At 36.5% G+C, this 20350-nt stretch overlaps 1 protein-coding gene across 2 annotated transcripts in view; it reads left to right on the top strand.

The window, feature by feature from the left end:
• Positions 1-2315: 2315 nt before the first annotated feature.
• LOC149565878 (uncharacterized) overlaps positions 2316-20350 on the top strand; it is a 45493-nt gene continuing 27458 nt past the window's right edge. Inside the window, exons 1-6 of one of the 2 annotated variants that reach the window (XM_089819351.1) lie at positions 2316-2643; positions 3008-3157; positions 3543-3635; positions 3799-3930; positions 4034-4093; positions 4219-4284. In XM_089819351.1, the coding sequence (XP_089675477.1) occupies positions 2535-2643; positions 3008-3157; positions 3543-3635; positions 3799-3930; positions 4034-4093; positions 4219-4284 (610 nt within the window). In that variant the 5' untranslated portion in view covers positions 2316-2534. Of the gene's footprint in view, positions 2644-3007; positions 3158-3542; positions 3636-3798; positions 3931-4015; positions 4094-4218; positions 4285-20350 lie in introns of both variants that reach the window. The other variant, XM_089819350.1, reaches the window with a different exon arrangement.

Below are 20350 nucleotides of genomic sequence, written 5' to 3'. Positions count from 1 at the left end.
AGTTCAAAATTAATTACACTTATAAATAGAAATTTAGTTATTGAATATCAATTTATGAGCAAAGCAAAAATACAAGTAATTTAATTGACTGAATGTTTAGATCTTTTAAGTTAATAAGTAGATTTTATATAAAATGAATATAAAATATGCTATAACCAGACTGATATGATTTATGCAATGTTTGTCAAACATATACAGGAAATATATTGATTGTCATCAATCCATTTACAGGCCTACCTCATTTATATAATACACATATGATGCAACAATACAAGGGAGCAAGAATTGGAGAGTTAAATGGTTATGTATTTGCAGTGGCAAATGTTGCTTACATGCAAGGCTACTAATCCTTTATGATTCTTCTATAACTAAGTTTTTTAAACTAAAGATATGGTTGACTTTTGATTTGGCTTTAAATGTTTCCAAATATAGGGCTATGGTTTTGTAAAAGTTAGTTTATATTATTATACTATTTTAGGACTGCATTGTTACTGTATAATTTTCTTCTAATTTCTTTGTCTTTTGTCTTATGGTTAGACCTTGTTCTCCAAGCATTTGGTAACGCCAAAACAGTCATCTAGGTACCGTGCTACATGAGCCAAATCAGAGGCAAAGAAAGTGAGGATAACAGTTTCCACAGCCTTTATCCTCGTTTAAAAACATCAAGTTTCTTCAGTGGAAAAAAGTCTTGGACGAAAACTACATGAAATGTTTGAAAACAGGACTACATCAACGAAAAAGAAACAATGAGCAGCGATCTTTAATCAATATGGAAATCGTCGTCTGCAAGAGTTTAACAAGAATAACAACGGGATCTTTCAATCTGGAATATTTTTCAAACATCCGTCATCGACTGTGAAAATCTAATCAGATCAAAAAAATAGATCTTTTGGGCCTATTAGCAACCTACTTTATACCCTACCTATAAATAGGAAATAGAAGAAATCGTGGAGACGAAACCCCATGAAAACACTCAAATAAATACCGAATCGAAAAAACATAATATTTCTTAAGGAAACATGAAGAGACACAAAAATATATATATAGACCGACTGAAACACTCGTGCACAAGAAAAAGCCTACAGAAATCAAATGCTAAGATTAATCACTGCAAACAAAAATGAAAAATGAAAAAAGCAAGCCTTAAAAACCTTGGGTTAGCAGAGGCACAAAAAAATACTCAACATACTACTAGGGACAATTCTTTTCCTTCAGTCTGAAACAGAACAATTACAACTTGGAAAATAAGTTCAAGAAATCTGAAACTGTAGAGGGAAAAATTAAGTTCAAGAAACCCAAAATAGTAGAAAGTTGAAAATCGCTAATCCCGAGAAGGGCTGCAAAATCACTTCATAGATTCTAGCCTTTGAACCCAAGCTTTATTTAGTTCCTTTTGGGAAGAGCCCTAATTTTTTTATTTTATGAAACATATTTTAAATCCGCAAAGGCAAAAAGAAGAAGAAATGGATTGAAAGTGCAGTTGTTCTCACAACAATATTGTTGGCTAAAGTCAGGATGGCTACCTGTTTATATACTAGCAGAAAATGGCACCAACAACACTTTGAATTGTTCAAAATGCAAAAAAAGCAAATAAAACAAAATAAGATCTCCAGTATTTGTGCCTGCAGATGAGGGTTTAGAAAAAATACAATTAAAACTTACGTTTTTGCTACTTTTGGTTGAAAGACTTGTTTTTAGATTCCTCGTTGGTTTCTGGTTCTCAAATCGATTTTTAATACCTATCTGCCAACTCTAAAAAATGTCATGATCAGAACAATTTAAAAAGACATCACATCTATCTCAAATACCAATAAATGATCACTACAATAATGCATTAGATTTTAGATCACAAAAAAGAGATTTAAAATAATTCATGTCCAAACTTTAAGAAATGATTATTTGCTTTAACTATTTAGTGCCCACTGAAACAATAGAACCCTGCCTTATGCAAGGCGGGGACTAATAAGTTTGTGTAAACAATAATATCCAACCTAATAATGGTCAATATAAATTTATGTTAAGAATTGGTGAATTAAAAATGGTATCACCGTATCATCGACATAAAAGGAGTTAGTTTGTAGTAAACAAAATAACCATCCAACGTAATAGAAGTGTCATTATAGCAATGATGAAAAATCAACAAGTAGTTTTGCCAAACACAATAAATGTGTGGACCTATATAAAGACGACTTTATGCACCATCCCTGCTGACCTCTTTCCATAACGTCTGAAAGGGAAAAGATGCTACCCGCACAAAAATGCCTCGCGACATTCAACACGAGCCTATAAGGAGAAGTCCAAGTCCATCTTCTAGAGAGATGTTTTTCCATGGCTCTTCTCAAAGTCGCTGAGTCATTTCAAATATGATATCAGAATAGACTTGTTATTTATGACTGTAATCTAGACTTAGAAATTCGCATATGTCAGGCAAGACTCCATATAAATCCCACTCCAGATATGCAGACTCGTTACTCTTGCGAACCCACCTTCATATCTTCTGCACTTGTTTTTTCAGAGGCTAACGTATTTGCAGGATGAAGGAGGTTTTATTTATTGTGCTCTTGTTTACTATCACCACATTTCAAGTCACTTTTGCCATAGACTTCTACGACATATTGCCCCCTTTGCCATCATGGATACCAGGTAACCAACTTATAAGATCCTCTGCCTCTCTTCCACCTACCTCTTCCCAGGTTTTTTAAGTTTCAAGTTAATTTCCTCAAAATCAGTGTTATTTTCATGTCCAGGAATGATTAATGATCCAATTGGAACGTAACAAATAATTGAACTTTTAAGAGATTAAGTACCATTTTTGTAGAATGTCTGTTGGGCAAAATTTATTTACGATTAGCTAAGGGCTTTCAATTAAGATGCTTCAGAAAAAAACCAGAAACAGCTTGCATGAGACTGGGGAAAAAAAAATGAACAGAGATTTGAGATTTACATAATGCAAATATTTGTTATAGTTTTTCGGAATCTCATTGGTTTTTGGTTTTATTCAATGCAGACACTGATTTTTGCAACGTTACCAACTGTGGGAATGGAAACTGCGTTGGTACGGAGAAATACCCCTTTGTGAAATGTGAATGCAAACCGGGATGGAAACAACCAGAGGTTTACCATGATGTTCCCTTTCAACCCTGCGTTGTTCCCAATTGTGAGTTCTGCAAATACCACTCTCCCACACACCCACCAAAATAATAAGAACTTAAAATTAGCCCCAAAATTTAAGATCTCTACAGCAATCCTTTGTTCACTCTGGCACGGGTGATGATGGGTTGAGATTCGAAGAAGGATTTTATTTATAATTTATATTTCTGAATTTGACTGTGTGATTACTTTTGTATCAACATGATGCTTTCTTTCTTTTATTTTGATTATAGATCACAGATCACAGAATGTGATTCTAAATGTTAATACCAAAATAATCACACAATCAAATTCAGAACATAAAATTTGATAATTTTATATGAATTGTGAAAATCTTCTTCTTCTCAATTACAATTGTCTGCTAATTAGTGAATAATGTTGTGCACTTGCAGGCACCATGGATTTCACTTGCGGTGATGTCTGCCACTTGCCTCCTGCCCAGGCACCCCTGCCCGCCCTTCCGAAAATTACAAACCCATTTGATCGTTAGTATTAATTTCAACTTGATACTCTGTTCTTCAATATTTATAAGTTGCCTAGCCTTTAAAACTGATTCATAATCATTGTAGTGGAGGTCTGGAAGATGCTAGTTAATAATTCAAAAAAATGCATTGAACTTTGACAATGATATGTGTTGTGAAATTCCAGCATGTTCATATGGTGTTTGCGGAGCTGGGATCTGCACTCGCAATTCCAATAGCACAACGGAATATAAATGCAACTGTTTCGAGGGATATGGGAATATCATGAACCAGACTTGGGGTTTCTGCTCCAGAAATTGTAAGGATTTTTTTGCTCTCGTCTCTAATTTCAATTTTGTTGGGGTTTTTCTTAAAGAATTTGAATTTGGAAATAAGGATCTTAGGTTTTAATTGCCATACAGGTGAACTCAAGGGGGACTGTTCGCGCCTTAAAGTTACAGTCAGTAGTCACGGTGATCAAGGTAAACATAAAAAATCTGTTAGAATCAAATGCCTTGCTTCAGAACTGCAATTTTCTATTTTCCAACAGCTTTGCAGAGTGAAGAACCTTTTTGTTTATAATGCTCTTGGTTACCATCAACACAAGTCACTCCAGCGACAAACACTTCTTGTGTTCGTGATCTGCTGCCCCCTTTGCCATCACGCTCACCAGGTAAAATCTTGCAACTCCTCTCTTCAACCTACCTGCTCAAGATTATTAAAATTTCTCCTTTATTCACAAATTAATGGTTTTTTATGTACACAGAGTAAATGAATCATCAAATTTGAAAGGAAACAGAAAGTTGAACTTAAACAGATAACTGTACCATAGTTAAAGCATACTTATTGGACAAAACTAGAATCTACTGGTAGACTGCTGTGTTAAAACTAGTGCCATTATATGCCTGCTTCAGAAATATCTTCAACGTCGTCCCCAAACGGGTTCACCTAATTACCTTCCTGAATAGTATGTATGTTTGGCAGGAACATAGTTGATTCAAGTTGATTTCATGTCTGGGTATATGATATGGGTAGTAATCCGCTGTTTTATATAAGTCTCATATTTCTTGGCTGAAAGGATTCCAAACATGTATGCCAAATGGGGTAGTCTGTCGGAAGTATGCTCTATTTTTAATAAGACGCACTAATAAAACCTTTTCTTTTGGAATGCAATGATAATAGCTCATGTGAAACAGGGCTAATGTGGACAAACTCTTTTACTCTGTTGCCAGAAACCCTTGGCAAGTGTTAAGCCTGTGCAAGTCAATGGGTCTCTTGCTTCATTTACAGATTCATAACCATGTCAGATTCATGACCATATCAGTAGAAGTGGGTCTGACAAAACAATATTGCTTGAAAAAAGGAATAAAACATTTTCTATAGCTAACAAGAGTTCTGTTTGAACTATAGTCTTGTCTTATGAAAAGAATATGGAAGGTAATTGCATCTAGTAGAATGACTCTATTTATCATAAAGTAAATAGAATAGTCTAGAAACAAAAGATATGTATTCTTTTAGAATAATCTAGAAACAAAAGATATGAATCCAGCTAAAAGGAGGAAACAAAGAACTTACCCCTATTTGGGCTAATGTCTAGTATCCAGGCCTTATTCTCAAAATAAACATTTTTTTTTTGGATAATGCTCTAAAACCGTATTTTGATGGTGGACAACCTCACCAAGAGGAGAAATATGATGCCCAACAGATGCATTTTGTATAAAAATCACAGCAAGAGTGTGGATGTCTTTATCCATTGTCACTTCATCAGAGATATCTAGTCTTATTTCATGTCTTTTTTCAAAATGACCTAGTGTTTTCCTAACAACACTACTAATCTCTTTGAACAATGGCACCATGGGGTGTATGGGGATGGGAACAAGGGCTTGTGGAAATAGACTTTGCCTCATGTCTATTGGGGAGTGTGGAAAGAGCAGAATAATAGAATTTTTAGGGAGAAAGAAACAAATGCTAAAATAGTCTTCCACGAAAGCCTTATTGCTTTGTTAAAAAACTACTCTGCCAATAAAGGTCATAACCCTCTTCTCAACACAAAGGATATGGATACTAATAAGAGGGAAGATTGCAGATGGACTCCCCTGCTTGAGGGTTGGTACAAAGAAAATTTTGATGGGGCAGCCAAAGGCAACCTAGGAAAGGCTGGGGTGGGAGGTATCATCAAAAATGCACACGGAAAAGGGATTGTTGTTGTCTCAACACCTCTAGGCGTGCAAACTAACCATTATGCAGAGACAACTATGGCTTATCAAACTACCAAAGTGGCTCAGGACATGGGATTCAAAAATCTTTGGCTGGAAGGAGACTCAAAGAATATTATAGACTATCTTAATGAGAAGAATGAGCCTACATGGATGATTATGATTATCATTGAAGACCGAATTCAACACCTTAAGACTTTTGATAATACTTATGTGGCTCACGAGTATAGGGAAGCCAACCAAGTGGCTGACAATTTGGCCAACTGGGCAGTCAAGAATAATGAAGTTGTAAAGTGGACGAATGGGCATACTTTTCCACCAGAAATCATTGAGCTGATAGAAAGGGAAAGGATCCCTGGGTAGATTGGGAAACATTAAAGGTACATTATGAAAGTTTATGAGGTATGGGAAATGCGTCGAAATATGATGTGTAAGTACGACAATAGTTGTACGATTCACATTTATAATATCCATCATCTCACTTTGAGGATCAATTTTGGGCATCAAGTACACAAGGTGAAAAGGATTTTTACGAAAACGATTAGTGTTTACGATAATTTGCCTTTGAAGTTTATTAGTCCCAGAAGAAAAGCTTCCATAGAGGAAGAAATCATGGTGGGGGAAAGACATAGGAGGGAACCTAAGGATGAAGCTCAAAAGTGGCATAGACACTCTAAGGTGTGGAGCATTTTGAAAAAAAGTGACGTTACCACTTTCATTAAATGGCTTCATGGGTGGAAACCCTGTGTTACACGAAGCATGGTTAAGAGCTGGAATGAGGGGATTGTAAAGATTGATGGAGTGGATTTCACAGTGATGGAGGATGTTATCTATGTGGTGACAAGATACCCATCATTGGGAAGAAATTCTACAGAGATAGAAGGATTTCTAGGCAAGTTGTGGTTGAATTCACCATAGATTTGGAGGAAAAGAAGGCCTTAGTGAAGAAAGGTACCTACTACCCATCGAGCTCTATTAAGTCGATGTGGAGGTTTATGTTGAAGGTTATAATCAAGTACATTTCCCTCGACACGAGATTCAACTGCCTATGCATCCACCATTTTGTGTTTCTTAACCATTTCAAGTGTGGGGCAAAGATATCTTTTCCCTTTTTCCTTTACTCGTCTATTAATGAGAATATTAATGACTATAAGGAGAAGCACTTAAGTAATCCAGCCTTCCATGAGTTTGGGCTCTTGTTGTTAATCTATGAATTTTTCAAGGCGAGGTCTATGGGGAAAGAAATTAAGAATAGGAAGGTGGGGAAGAAGGGTAAAGATGAATCAGATGAGTTGGGAGAGGACTATAATCCTTATGATAGTTAGTTTATGGATTAGATTGTGTAACGATTTTTGTCATCAACGTTTCGAATCACACTATGTGATCCATCATCAGGATGAAAGAGCAAGAGATATAAAAAATGTAAGTTGCAGATTTAGCATGGACTCATCAAATAAAGGAGACCAAGAGAAAGGGTTTGCACACGCCCCAAAGTTAGAAAAAATAATAATAATATAACTGGTGTAAAAGACTAAGCAAGAAGGCATCTTACAATTGCAAGCAAAAAAAGGTTAATAGAATGGAGAGAAAAAATAAAAATAAAAACAATAACCAAACTAAATCCAAGTGAAACAAGCAAATAGATTAAGGTATGTGAATAAATTACCTATATATATATATATCACACACACACACACACATATGTATGTATGTATATGTGATATGTATATTACATATATAGATATGTATATATACTGAATAAAATATAATATATATTTGCATATTATATATATATATATATATATATATATATATATATATATATATATATATATATATATATATATATATATATATATATATATATATATATATATATATATATATGTTACATATAAATAATCCTTCTAAAACTGAGGACAGCCAAGAGATGCACTTAGACACGGAAGAGGATGCTACCCCATAGTACAAAATTGGTAAAAAGAAAATCAAAATGGAGAGGGAAGAGAAAAAAGAGAATAGCAAACCTAAATAGGGCTTTGAGATTTCGTCTAATAGGGACTACAATCAAAGGGCGGAGGGCATGGATATGGAGGGTGACAACGCTAATGGGGAAAAGGAAACCAATCTTAGAGACGAGGAGGATAAGAAGAGGACGGGTGGTAAGAGAAACATTACCATAAAAATACTTGCCAATAGAGAGGAGGATTATGAGGGAAAGACTTTCAGGGGTCAGAAAAGAGGGAGAGATTTTGAATCCAAAGAGGAAAATTAGGAGGCGGGGAAGGATAGCAATGAGACTAATAAGAAGTAGGGGTGTGGGAAGAGCACAAGCAGAATTACGAGGAATTTGGAACCAGCCATTACAAATGCATTTCAAGCAAAGACAGGAATGTGGTGCGGAGGAATTTTGATAGTGTGTCTACGAGGATGGGGATCAGTAGAGAAATGATTAGAACAATGGTCAAGGAGAGCAAAGAGGGAAAAATTCAAATGAAGGAGTTGATTGACCCGACCCTTGTGATTTTAAGTGATATCACAAAGGAAAACCCTTAAATGGATGTGCTTAACAATGCAAAAGAAAATGTTGTGGATAGCTATCAAACCACTAAATGGACTTTCCATGAAATTCAGGAGCTCAAATACAGAGTGAGCAGATGGGGAGGGATAATTGCAGTTTCCAGAACAGGAAACTGAAGAAGGATAAGGACATGGATAATAGAGTGGGGGAAGTGAAGAGTTAGAGTTCAAACCATGGAGGCCTCTATGCAAAATATTGCTGAGAAAAGCTACAACATCCTCAAAGAGGCAAATGATAACATAAAGGTGTTCATCAACAAAATTGAAGAACGCAAGGTTAGCAAGGAGGATGACCATTCTCCTAATAGGGCCAAAGATAGGTCTCCTGAAGATGGCTTGAGGAAGAGAGCCAGATCCAAGACAAAGAAGAAGGACATCTAGGATCCTAATAAAGATCTGTCTGATATGAAAAAGGCGGCTGGAAGAATGTCTGAGCTGGAAATTTGAGCTACAGAAATACTCAAAGAAATTACCTGAGCAACTCTCCTGGCTTTTGGGCCTCTCTTGGTTTTTTGTTCTGCTCCCCTATTTTGGTCTGGTTTTTATCTTGTTTCCTTGTGGGGGGGGCTATTTTAGATTGTTTCTTTTAGTTTGTTTGATACTTTAAGCACTTTATCTATGTTTTACTTTTAGATGTGTAAGAGTTTTAGGGCCCCATTAAAACCTGTTTTCCTTAATCAAAAGCAACTAGTGCAAGTGGTTGAACAAGAATTCCTATCAAGTAATGGCTACAAAAAAATTGAGAGAAGCAAGTGGTGAAATCATAAGTCACAAGATTAGAGACAAATACTTTTGTATCTAATATAGAGGATTTACTATTATAAAATGGTTCTAGAAATTTTAGCCAAAGGAAAAACATTACTATTCTATGATTAGTGGGGTTAAATGAAATTCTCTTATCCTTAAGAAAAGAATCCCATCAAACAAATTTCAAAGATTTTTCTTCAAAGTATTGAATCCATAGAAATAAGTTTCTAAACATACCTTAAACAACTTGCTTTAGATTGAAGTCTTGGCCTCTTCTCAAGCGCCTTTACATTTTCTTGATAGCTTCATGTGCCACTCCAAAAATGTCCCCACAATTGGGCCTCCAAATTGAAGGGCCACGCCTTCAAGATTTCATGAAATAAAACCAAGTTAAGATGTAAACTATATTAATATAAATGAAATTGTAAAAATACAACTTTCTTATTATAGACAAGTGGGAGGCTTGGTATTTATCTAATGAGCTCTAAGAGAAAAAAGGTAGGAAAACCACCCTAAACCTATTACTTTTAACATCTTGTATTCTGTCCACATTCAAAAGTGGTTCATTTGCAGGAAGTGTCATATGTATTGATTGAATTTATTTTTTGTTCCATTCCATAATACAATCCACATTTATTTTGAAAGGTATTAGAAGAGATACTTCCAAGAAAATCAACATTACCCACACAATGATCTTGCAAGTGAAATGTCCCCTCAAGGAAACACAATTATCCAAAATTATGTCCACAAGAATGTAAAATTGTAGTGCTAATGGAAGTAAAATGATGAACACAAAATATTCATGCTCATTTAGATCATGTATACAACTATGGGCATTGCCAGCAGAAAAAGAACCATGCCAAATCATCTCAAAATATTGCTATTGTTCAATGAGCCAAGATAGCCTCGCTTAAACCTATGCCTTCAGAAATATTCCCGTGTCCACCGATACGACCAACAAGGCATCTACTGACAATTCAAATATTAACAACAAACAAAAAGAGAAATCACTTCAATCGACTAGCATGATGGTATAACTTAGCAAGGATTTCAACATGGCAATGATATATGGCCAACTAGAAGACTTTTAAATAAAACTTCAAAATCACTAGAAACTCCAATTTGTGTCCCTATTTTTATGGTGGAAAACAATGCCAAAAATTTTGAATCCTATAAATTCAGTGTCCCTTGGAGGTAACCCTAGACCATGCAATTGTGACAATTATTACCATTTTTAATGGGAAATTGATACAAAATCATGCCAATTGATTTATTGATAAAGTACTAATTTTGTAGGATGAAATTTACCAAAAATGATTGGTCATTATAAGTGGAAAACAAGTCATAAAATAAATTCAGCCATAGGGAAACTAATTCACACTCTAGCAAATATTTAAATTATTTTACAAGAAAATTCACACTTGCCAATTTTTTCATCGCAATTAAGTTCAAAACTAGGAGTCTCCCATATAAATCAAGAGAGATAATTCACCATCTATAATTTTGGATTTTCATGCAAAATGAGAGCAATTGAATTAATATCAATAAAGTTGGCTCAAAAGGAGTAATTAAGACATATAAATATCATATTTGCGAGAGAAATAAAATCATTAAACAAGACCTCCCTTCACTTACCAGTCATAATTTTTTTAAAGGATAAAGTAGCTGGGAATTTTACATCTAATCATAAAAAATAAAGAAAAAAATCCATTCTAATAGATAAAAGCAGCCTAGGCAGTAGGTGAACCATGAGGGGCATTGGACACCTCCTCCACCTGAAGTTCTAAAAGTCAACACTAATAGTTCTTCTCAGGGGAATTTGGGTCCTGCTAGTATTTGGGGAGTGGCTCGTTACAACTCTCGTGAAGTCCAATTTCTTTTCTCAATGCATAAGGTTATCATACTAACAATCTTATGGAGGCTCTGGCCATTTTACATGATATAGAACAATGTTGTTTGTGGGGATGACATGAGATTATCTATGATTTTGACTCAAAAGTGGTTGTGAACTTGCTAACTATGCAGGTGCTTGAGGATGTTAGTCGGCACCTAGCTTTAGTTGTTAATAAAACTCTCCTCTTTTGTAGATCTATGAAGTCTATTAGTTTTACTTACATTCATTAGGAGTGGAATGAAGTTGTTGATTGCTTGGCTAAATGGGCTTTTGATCATGCACAAGATTGGAATATTGTGGATAGGAGGCAATTACCCCCAGATTTGTCTCGTGATTTTGATGACCTTGTTGATCAGGATAGAGCTCCTTATTGGAATCTCCTTTTTGTATCTCTTTTTCTCTTAATACATTTTACTCCTCTTTTAGTCAAAATGGATAAAAGCACAATAGACCACCCACCAATTTTTAAGCATAGTTTCCAAGCTAAATTTAAATGTCATTTACAAAGATGAAAAAAGGAAAGCACTAAAAATCATTATTTCAATTTCAAACTTCCCAAATCTATCCACTTGAATTTTTCATCTTTCTTTTACACTAAATAGGCTAAAGAATTCAAATGTCCATTGAAACTAGGCAATAAGTAGAATGATTGAACAAAAATATGAGTTGTGTGTGTAGGGCTATGGACATTAGGATGAAAAGAACATTTAACAAAGGTTATAACATTCACAAACCAAAAAACAAAATCTCACATAAAGATTAGATGAAAGAAGGTGCAAAAGAGAGTGTGAACCAAAGGAAGAGCACCCAACAAACCTCCTTGGTTGTGTAGATGCGTCCAATGATGGGGATGTATGCTCAAACATGCTTCAAGCCTTCAATGGATGGTAACCTTCAAAGGGTAAAATATGGTGTATAGGGTGAGTGAGGATTGCTACATGGTAAGGGTGTGATTCAATGATTTGTTCTTCAAAGGAGCATTATGATTTTGCGTGAAAGTTTGTTCCTAAAATGGCATTATGAATTTAGCTTCAAGGGTGGATCATTTGTGAGAGGAGAGAGGTTCAATTTATAGGCCAAGGATGTGAAGATGGAGGGCCAAGATACAAGGATGAAGGAAGGATGAGGGAAGGCTAGGATGCAAAGAAAGGGGAGCACATGGATTGTGCTTCTTCAAACCCATAGCCTTGTGACAAGTGTCACAAGGGGATTGGATGTGAGGGAATGGTCAAAGTGAAGGGTAAAAGTGAGTTATGAGAGAGGAGGAGTGTGGGAGAGGGATGTAAGAGGCCTGAAAGATCCATTAATACATGTTAGAGCCTTCTAGTCTTTTGGATAGGAATATAAGAGGGATGGGATGGGATGGGATTTTGACATTGGTTTGGTTTAGGACTTTCTTAACCCTTGGTTAAAGTTGTGCACCTGCTTAGGGAAGGGATTATGCTTACCTTAGGAGGGAATTAGGATGCAAGTGGCATGTCTGAGGGATGCAAGTGAGCTAGCACTTATGAGGTGGGTTAATTAGTTAAGTAAGTGGGGTTAGCATGGGTGAATGGGTTGGATTTAGCTAATGATAGGGATTTAGGGATAGTTAGGAGTTGGGGGATTTGATTAATATGATTTATTAAATCAAAGTGGATTTTAGGATTAAATTAAATAGATATTATGCATTTATTTTATTTAATAGTAGAATAAGGATTTAATTGATAATTAGACTTTGGGTTTGTCATTTGATTTTATCAATTGAGCTATAGTCAATTAATTGAATTAATTAACTAGGCGATAAAATTGAATTAATTAAATATTAAATACTTAATCGATGATGCCTTGGGAGATGACTAAATAGGATTACTTAAGTGATGTAATTAGATTTAGGTGTCTACATTTTGCTCCTTTTTGAGATAGTGTTTGAACAATAATATTTCAAAGAAGTTTGAAGATAGAAGACACAAAAAAGAATTTTAAAGTAACAAAGTTGCCCCAGTCTCTAATAGAAAGAGGAGAGACCGAACTATGTGATGCCCCCTCGAGAAGGTGGTGAGGAGAGAAGACAAGGCTCGACAGCTTCTTGAAAAGTATGAGAATCTAGGGCAAGAGGGAGGACTCAGATTGACTAAGAGAGGATTAACGAGGACTCATACTCTCACTATGGGAGAATGAGACAAAGGAGAACCATGTACACAAGAATAACCATGGGTTAAGAACTTGGGTTGGGGATGGGGGGAGCAAGGAGGTGGGGAACTTTGGATACTATGAGATTGATAGAGTGGCTAGATCATGGGTGTTGGACTGATTGGATTTGATGTTCAGATAGGATGTTGGAGAATGGCTTTGTGTTTCTATGGAATGGAGGGGTGAACAAATCCATTGAAGCTTAAGCATGGGGGTGTTCCAAAGGGGAGCATCACCATGTAGTTGAGCACTTATTTTGATACAGGAATCTTGGAGACATGCCAAGGTTATGAAGAACATCAAGGCATTTGTACCAATATTACATAGGACTGATGTGAAACAAACACGCAAGGATTTCCCTAGCATAACACGAGTCCTAGAGGAATCAGAGTGGAAAGAATACTGGGTAACCCACAAGCAAACAATATTTTCCAGATGCACCATGTAACCACAAGTGATTGCACGTTTGTAATATGCAAGGGTCACATCTAACTAAATCACAAGCAAAAAAGAGAGAAAATGAAAGTTGATCAAAACCTTTCTTGTGAATTGCCCCATTCACAGCACACTATGATATAAAAGATTGTGGCAACCTTAAGGAGGGAATAACCAAATTGCTTGGAAAAGATAACCAAGAAGAAAAAGTAAAATCAAATATCAAAAGAAAGAGTAAATCCATAGAAAATAACCTTTTTCCAAAGAGATCAATAGGACGGGAAATTCACAAACCAAGATCAGATGAGAGGAAAGTTGTATCCTATCTATTGGTGGTACCCAGAGTGGTGATGAGATTTAGGAAAACTAAAACTTGTAGGACAACGCTAGGATGACAAAGGATGTTGCATGAGGACCTTCTAAAATGCATTGCTAGGAAAGTTGCAGATTTTGATCAAACGCAAACTTATACAAAGAGGTGAGAAATGTACAATGGTAATAACCTAAGGACTGACACGCAAGGAATATACAACTGACGGACCAAAGTATTTACAAGGATCATTGTACAAAAGATCAGTATGATAGGATAGTGGAACTAATTTGATATAGTACGATGGGAAAAAGCTCAAGATCAGGAGATAATGAGAAAAGCTCAGGATGAAGAGATAGTGTGATGGAAAAACTTGGGATGAGAAGATAGCGAATCAAAAGCTTAGGATGAGAAGATAGCAGATGAAAATCTTAGGATGAGAAGATAGAAAATGAAAAGCTTACAATGAGGAGATAGCAGAAAAGCTTAGGATGAGAAGATAGCAGGGATGAAAAGCTCAGGATGAGAAGATAGTGGAATTGAGTTGATATAGGACAATGTGAAAAAGCTCAGGAGGAGGAGATAATGTGAAAATCTTAGGATGAGGAGATAATGGAAATTTCTTAGGATGAGGAGATAGAGGAAAAGCACGAGATGAGGAGATAGAATAAAATCTCAAGATGAGGAGATAGTGGATGAAAAGCTTGGGAGGATGAGATAGTGCATGAAAAGCTTAAGATAAGGAGATAGAAGAAAAGCTCAGGATGAGGAGATAGCGGGAGAACATGGATTGATGGTGGATAGGGTGATGTGGATAAGTGAATGATATACCATAAGGAGTGAGAAGGATGCATCCCAATGATGATGATTGGATTGTGACCAAGGGTTGAAACAAGGTTGGGAAGAAGATTTAAGAATGTGATTGGATGAGTTGAAAGATCTGCAATGGGATGCTGCATGCGATGGTAGATTTCTAGGAGCAGTAGGATATGGGTTTATGACATTGGGGTATATGGGGATAGCCTAGAGATAGATACTAATGACAAGGAATGTATTTGGTGATGCAAAGATGGAGGTGATGCTAGGAGGTGAAAGGATACAAGAAAAAGGTGTGACTGATAGAAGGTTTGGGTAGAGGAATGTGAAAAGATAGGGATTGGGAGATGAATGGAGTCAGGGATGACTAGATGGAAATACAACTAGAATGGGGGGATGGAAATATGGACATGACACGGTCTCCAAGGAATATAGTGCCTCCAATTATCATATGTTATTCATGAGGAGCTATTTATGAGGGATATGATAGGATGGAAGGTTGGATGACAAGAGGATGATGGAGGTAGATGGAAGTTTAGGATGGAAAAGATGAATGAGTTAGAGGGTAACTATGATATGTGGATGAGGTTGGTGGAGGGATTATATGGATGAAAGAATGGGTGGATAAATGATAGGTGGATACAAGTTACGATGGGGAAATGGATGTCAAAGAGGTGACCAAAAGGATGCATCTAGCGGTGGCATTTAATTTTTAATTATTTTTATCAAGATCTGAAGGAGGGAGGAGGTGGAATGGATAAGATGTGTTTGGTATGGTGGGATGGGATGGGTATGGTGGGTTCTTGAACTTGCCCCAGAGCATTGGGATGAAGGGATTATGCATGACGCTTGTTTTCCAAGTTTTCATCGTGATACTTCTCCAAGGCACTTGAATTGCTAAGGTTTCACTAGTGGACGCCTTATTTTTCTTTAGTTTCTTTTTTGCTCTTTTGATGGATTTTTACTCATAGATGTTGGTGGAATGGGTGGAGCATGAAAAAGATTGGATTAAATGAGTGGAATGGTGGGTGGGATTTGGTAGATAATGGATGGGAAGACATAAGACTTGTGGGTAAAAGAATGAGGAAATTGGAATGATCATCTTTGGCACACACCCTAAAAGGTGACAAAGTAGTGGGAAAGATGATGTTGAATGAGATTAAGGATGAAATGGAGTAGGAGAAACATAAGGACCAAAAGTAAACTTGGAAGATGGAGGAGTGGAAGTGTAGGATAAGAAGCATAAGGACTAAAAGTGAATTGGGGGGATGGAGGATGTCTATATGGAGATTTGGATAAACTATGAATGGATGAGGCTTTTTGAGTAGCAAGAATGGATGCCAATTGATATTTTTCTTTGAGATGCATTTCTTTTATGAGCATCATGGGTATCCACATGATTTTTGATTTTTTCAGCTTGGGGCTTTGTGGCCTTTTGAATTTTTCTCTTGTTTGGATCAAATGTTTCTCTTCTTGAACATGTATTTTAGATGGGACATGTTGATACTTGGATCTTTGTGGATTTTTGGATTTATACTTTTTAATTTTGGCATCCAATTTTCTTCTATTGGCCATCATATGAAAAGAGCATGAAGGAGATGGAATGATTATGGATGGAAAGATAGAGGTTGAAGGTTGGAAGGAATTAAAGGATGAGTGCCTTTGATGATCTATCTTTTGGATTTGAGGGGATGAAGTGATGGATTGGAATATAGGATATGGATGCATACAATTGCCCAAAATGGATGGAGGGAATGAAGGATAAGGACCTAATATAGATTGAAGCAAGGAAGGAGTAGGTCCCAAAATATATGGAGGAGATAAAGGATTTGGATTAGGTATATAAGAACCCAAAATGGATGGAAAGGGTGGAGGATTTAGATAAGGGATATAGCGACCCAAAATGGAGGGGTGGAAAGAAGTAGTAGGATAAGGACCCAAAATAGATGTGGAACAAGATGGATTGGAACTTTGGGGTAAGGATGGAAGGACTTGGGACCATGAAGGGAGAGAAGGGATACCAACATCTAGAGATACACTTTTATTTATTCCTTCAATATTATGTGCATTATTTGGAACACAAGATGTGAGTCCATTATTAGGAGGATTCAAAGTTTCGGATATGATAGTTAGTTCTTCTTATGTAGATCGACTACCATGGATTATAGAGGACGTATGATTGTGAAGCCGAGGGGATGGAAGGATAAGATTTTGATTTGAATGGATGGAGGATAATAGCTCTTGAGATGGAGTAGGTATAATGGTAGCATTTGGATATGGAAAGGATGGTGACTGGTCTTTGGTTGGGGTGAATGGTAAAAGTAGATCATGTAGGAGAAGAAGGGGGATGGTGGGATCTTGAGATATTGTACATGGCATGGTGGGATCTTCTTTTGTGCCATAGGATATTTCAACATACTTTTGAACAAGATCTTGATAGGATTGGATTGGAGTGGGTGGTGCGATAGCAGATGTGTGGATGGTTTATTTAAGTGAGGTAGATGGATGCATGGAAAGTTCTTTAATGGGGATGAGTTGATGGGAGAGGGACTCATTAGGTTCATTACATGGGATTTGAGTAATGCTAGGAGGAAATGTGGAAGGGATTTGGAGGGATGCAATGGATGAGAGGTAGGAGATGGAAGGGGATCATTAAGTGGGGTGGATGAAATAGGGATGATGGAAGAGGAATGATGGGTGTGGGAGATGGGTTTTCTTTCAATTTCCTTGTAAAACTCCTTGGAGACGTGCGTGTTGGATTGGGAAGAGTAAGGCGATTAAGATGATGCATTGTATAACTAGGATTGGTTGGAGGATATTGAGATGGTGGACTTGGATTAGGGATGTAGCTAGTAGCATTATTCTGGAAGGGTGGAGATTGGGATATGAAGGTGGAGGAAGATGGAGACATGACTGATGTATAAGGGGAATATGTGGGCGTGATATAGGAAGGAGGCATGGATAAGTGCAATAATGGATTTCCCTTGTCAAAGGTATGATAAGGAGTACTAGTGGGTATGCATAGAGTCATGATGGAGTAGTTTGGAGAAATGTTTGGATTTTGGAGGATGTTTGGAGAAATGTTTAGATCTTGGAGGATGTTTGGAGGAAGATCTATAAGGATTTCAATATACCCATCATGGTCAACAAGACCTTCATCATCATTGGAATAGGATGGAGTGGAAGAATAGGTGGTATGGCCAAACTCATCATAATAGAAATTAGGATAAAAAGTAAGCTCGAAATGAGATTTAGATGAAGCTCATAATAGGAGGAAGGACTGACTCCAAGGAAGATGGAAATGGGGTGGGAAATGAAGAAAAATCGGCTAGTTAGGATATGGAGAAAAGGAGGACTTGATGGAAGACTTTAGAAATGATGATTCTAGAGGAAAAAAACATAGGATAACAGAATGGATGCAGTTAGGATGACAACATTTTTGGAAGCTTGGATGAATCTTTGTTGAGGTAGTGACTATGCTAAGTATGTCCTAGATTGACTTTGAGACAATGTTTTTGGATCAAGTGAACAAGCAATCCCTCAAAGGACAAATCAACTTTGAGGGAAATAAATAATGGATCTCTTTTTTGGAAAAAAAAGACATTTGATAACCAACTTTGACAGATGCGTATGTTCAACAAATATTTTCCATAAAGTCATTTCACAAATAAGACAATTCAAGCACACTTTATCCCTATGGTCAATTTGGATTTGATGTAAGGCTAAAAGGGTAGCTACTAGTTGGTTTGTAATTAGATTTTTGGAGACCTCCCAAATGGTTGTTACATGCATGACCCACTTAAGAGTCTATTCTGACCATGCTGAAATTGTGGGAAAGTTCTCCCACCTCAGACTATCATCAGAAACACATCACCCAAACTTGTGTGGATTAAGAATAAAGATTATCTTTCTTCTCATTTATATATCAGTCAGAGGGATTTACCAGTTTGAGCTTCTATCCAAAAGGAACACGCTTCCTAGAGGAGGATGAACTCGTTAGAAGAACCCCTAGCTTGTTGTGAATGATCTTGCTAACAACTTTCGGTACATGCATTGCGTATTTAAAGGGTTCTACTTTGCAAAAATAAAAGATAACTCAAAGATGTGTTAAAAGACATAATCTTAAGACACGCAAGACACATGGTTCATTCTAATTTTGAATATTTTAGGTTTTTCCTATCTATGACTTGAAGACACTTGTGATTAACATGAAACATTCTTTCCAACTTGACAGCGATGGTCAACAAAATGAATCATGTGTGAAAGCTTTGAAAAGGATGGGAAAGAGTGTATTACTTTAAAAGAATTCAAGAGTTTGTGATTGTGTTTTTAAGCCCTAAATTGAAGTGTTTGTGATGCAGCAATGGACAATAGAAGTCTTCAAACAACAAGAAATGATGAAAGTCTCCAATTCCCTCAACACCCAAGGTAAAGGGTCCTAGTGCCAAATACCTATCATAGGTATAGAAATGGGCTTAAAGGGAGGTTAACACAACCCCACAAGACAAGGTAACCTAATCACTAGGTTCACCAAAGTTTTGAGCACCAAAAACACAAAATGCACAATAGGATTCCCTTGACAAAAAGAGGGATCAAACCCCAAAAAGTGAATTCAAAGACCAGGGGTGGCCTACAATTACTGATATGGCCTATTTAGGTCTCCTTCACAATGAATTCATGATTCTTTCCATCAAAGACAACTTATAACATCAAGTTTCTTTGAAAACCAATGATTTGGCTTATAACCCAACTAGAATGGAAATGAGGCATAAGTTTGAATATCCTCAAACAACATAGTGACTTGACTAGAGATCCTGATACCCATTTTGGTTTTATGGAACATGCCAAAGTTCCCAAGGATGGAGATGAACAGAGGTTGTTGTTGTTGCAACATTAGACTAGATTCCTAGGCTTAATTAGGGCTCCATTAACACTACAAGTGTACTTTCTGCAATGGTAAAACTCAGTCAAACTATTGAGACATGTGTGGGCATGTAAAAGAAACAAAAATCCAAGGTTTTACCTTATGGAGAATCCCCAAACACAAACTAGGAAGGACTATTGAAAATGTTGTATGGTGTACTCATGAAGATGCACACCTAGGGTATGGTGGCAAAACCAACTCCTTGTATTTTCTGGAAAAAAAATTGGAAAATCTTAAAGTACATCAAAACACTTTGCATTCCACCAAAGGGAATCAATTTCCCATGGTGGAATGTGTCAAAATTACCCAGCCCTAGGCAAGATGTTGATTTCTAGGCTAAATCCTATGCAGCAAGGAAGAAATTCTAATAACTCTCAACCTATGATGAATTAGAACATGAGACTTGGTGCAAATCAAAGTATATTAAATTCTCCAACTTCTATGATCATTGGAACATTCCCTCTCATCCATACAATTTCGTACACATGCTTGGAACACATGTTTTGCAAGGAAAAATGTTGATTTTTATTGATTTGAATGTCAAATTACAAATGTATGTTACTACCATCAGCCTATGAGGCTTTGTAGGACTTTTCCAATAGTAGCATGGTCAGTTTAAACTGCCTAGCCATTTGGAAGAATGAT

Source organism: Cupressus sempervirens, chromosome 3, assembly GCF_028749045.1.
Source record: "Cupressus sempervirens isolate cs-2001-9-10 chromosome 3, ASM2874904v1, whole genome shotgun sequence".
Lineage (NCBI taxonomy): Eukaryota > Viridiplantae > Streptophyta > Pinopsida > Cupressales > Cupressaceae > Cupressus > Cupressus sempervirens.
The sequence above is the reverse complement of the archived record's forward strand: the minus strand, read 5'-3'. Positions and strand labels throughout refer to the sequence as shown.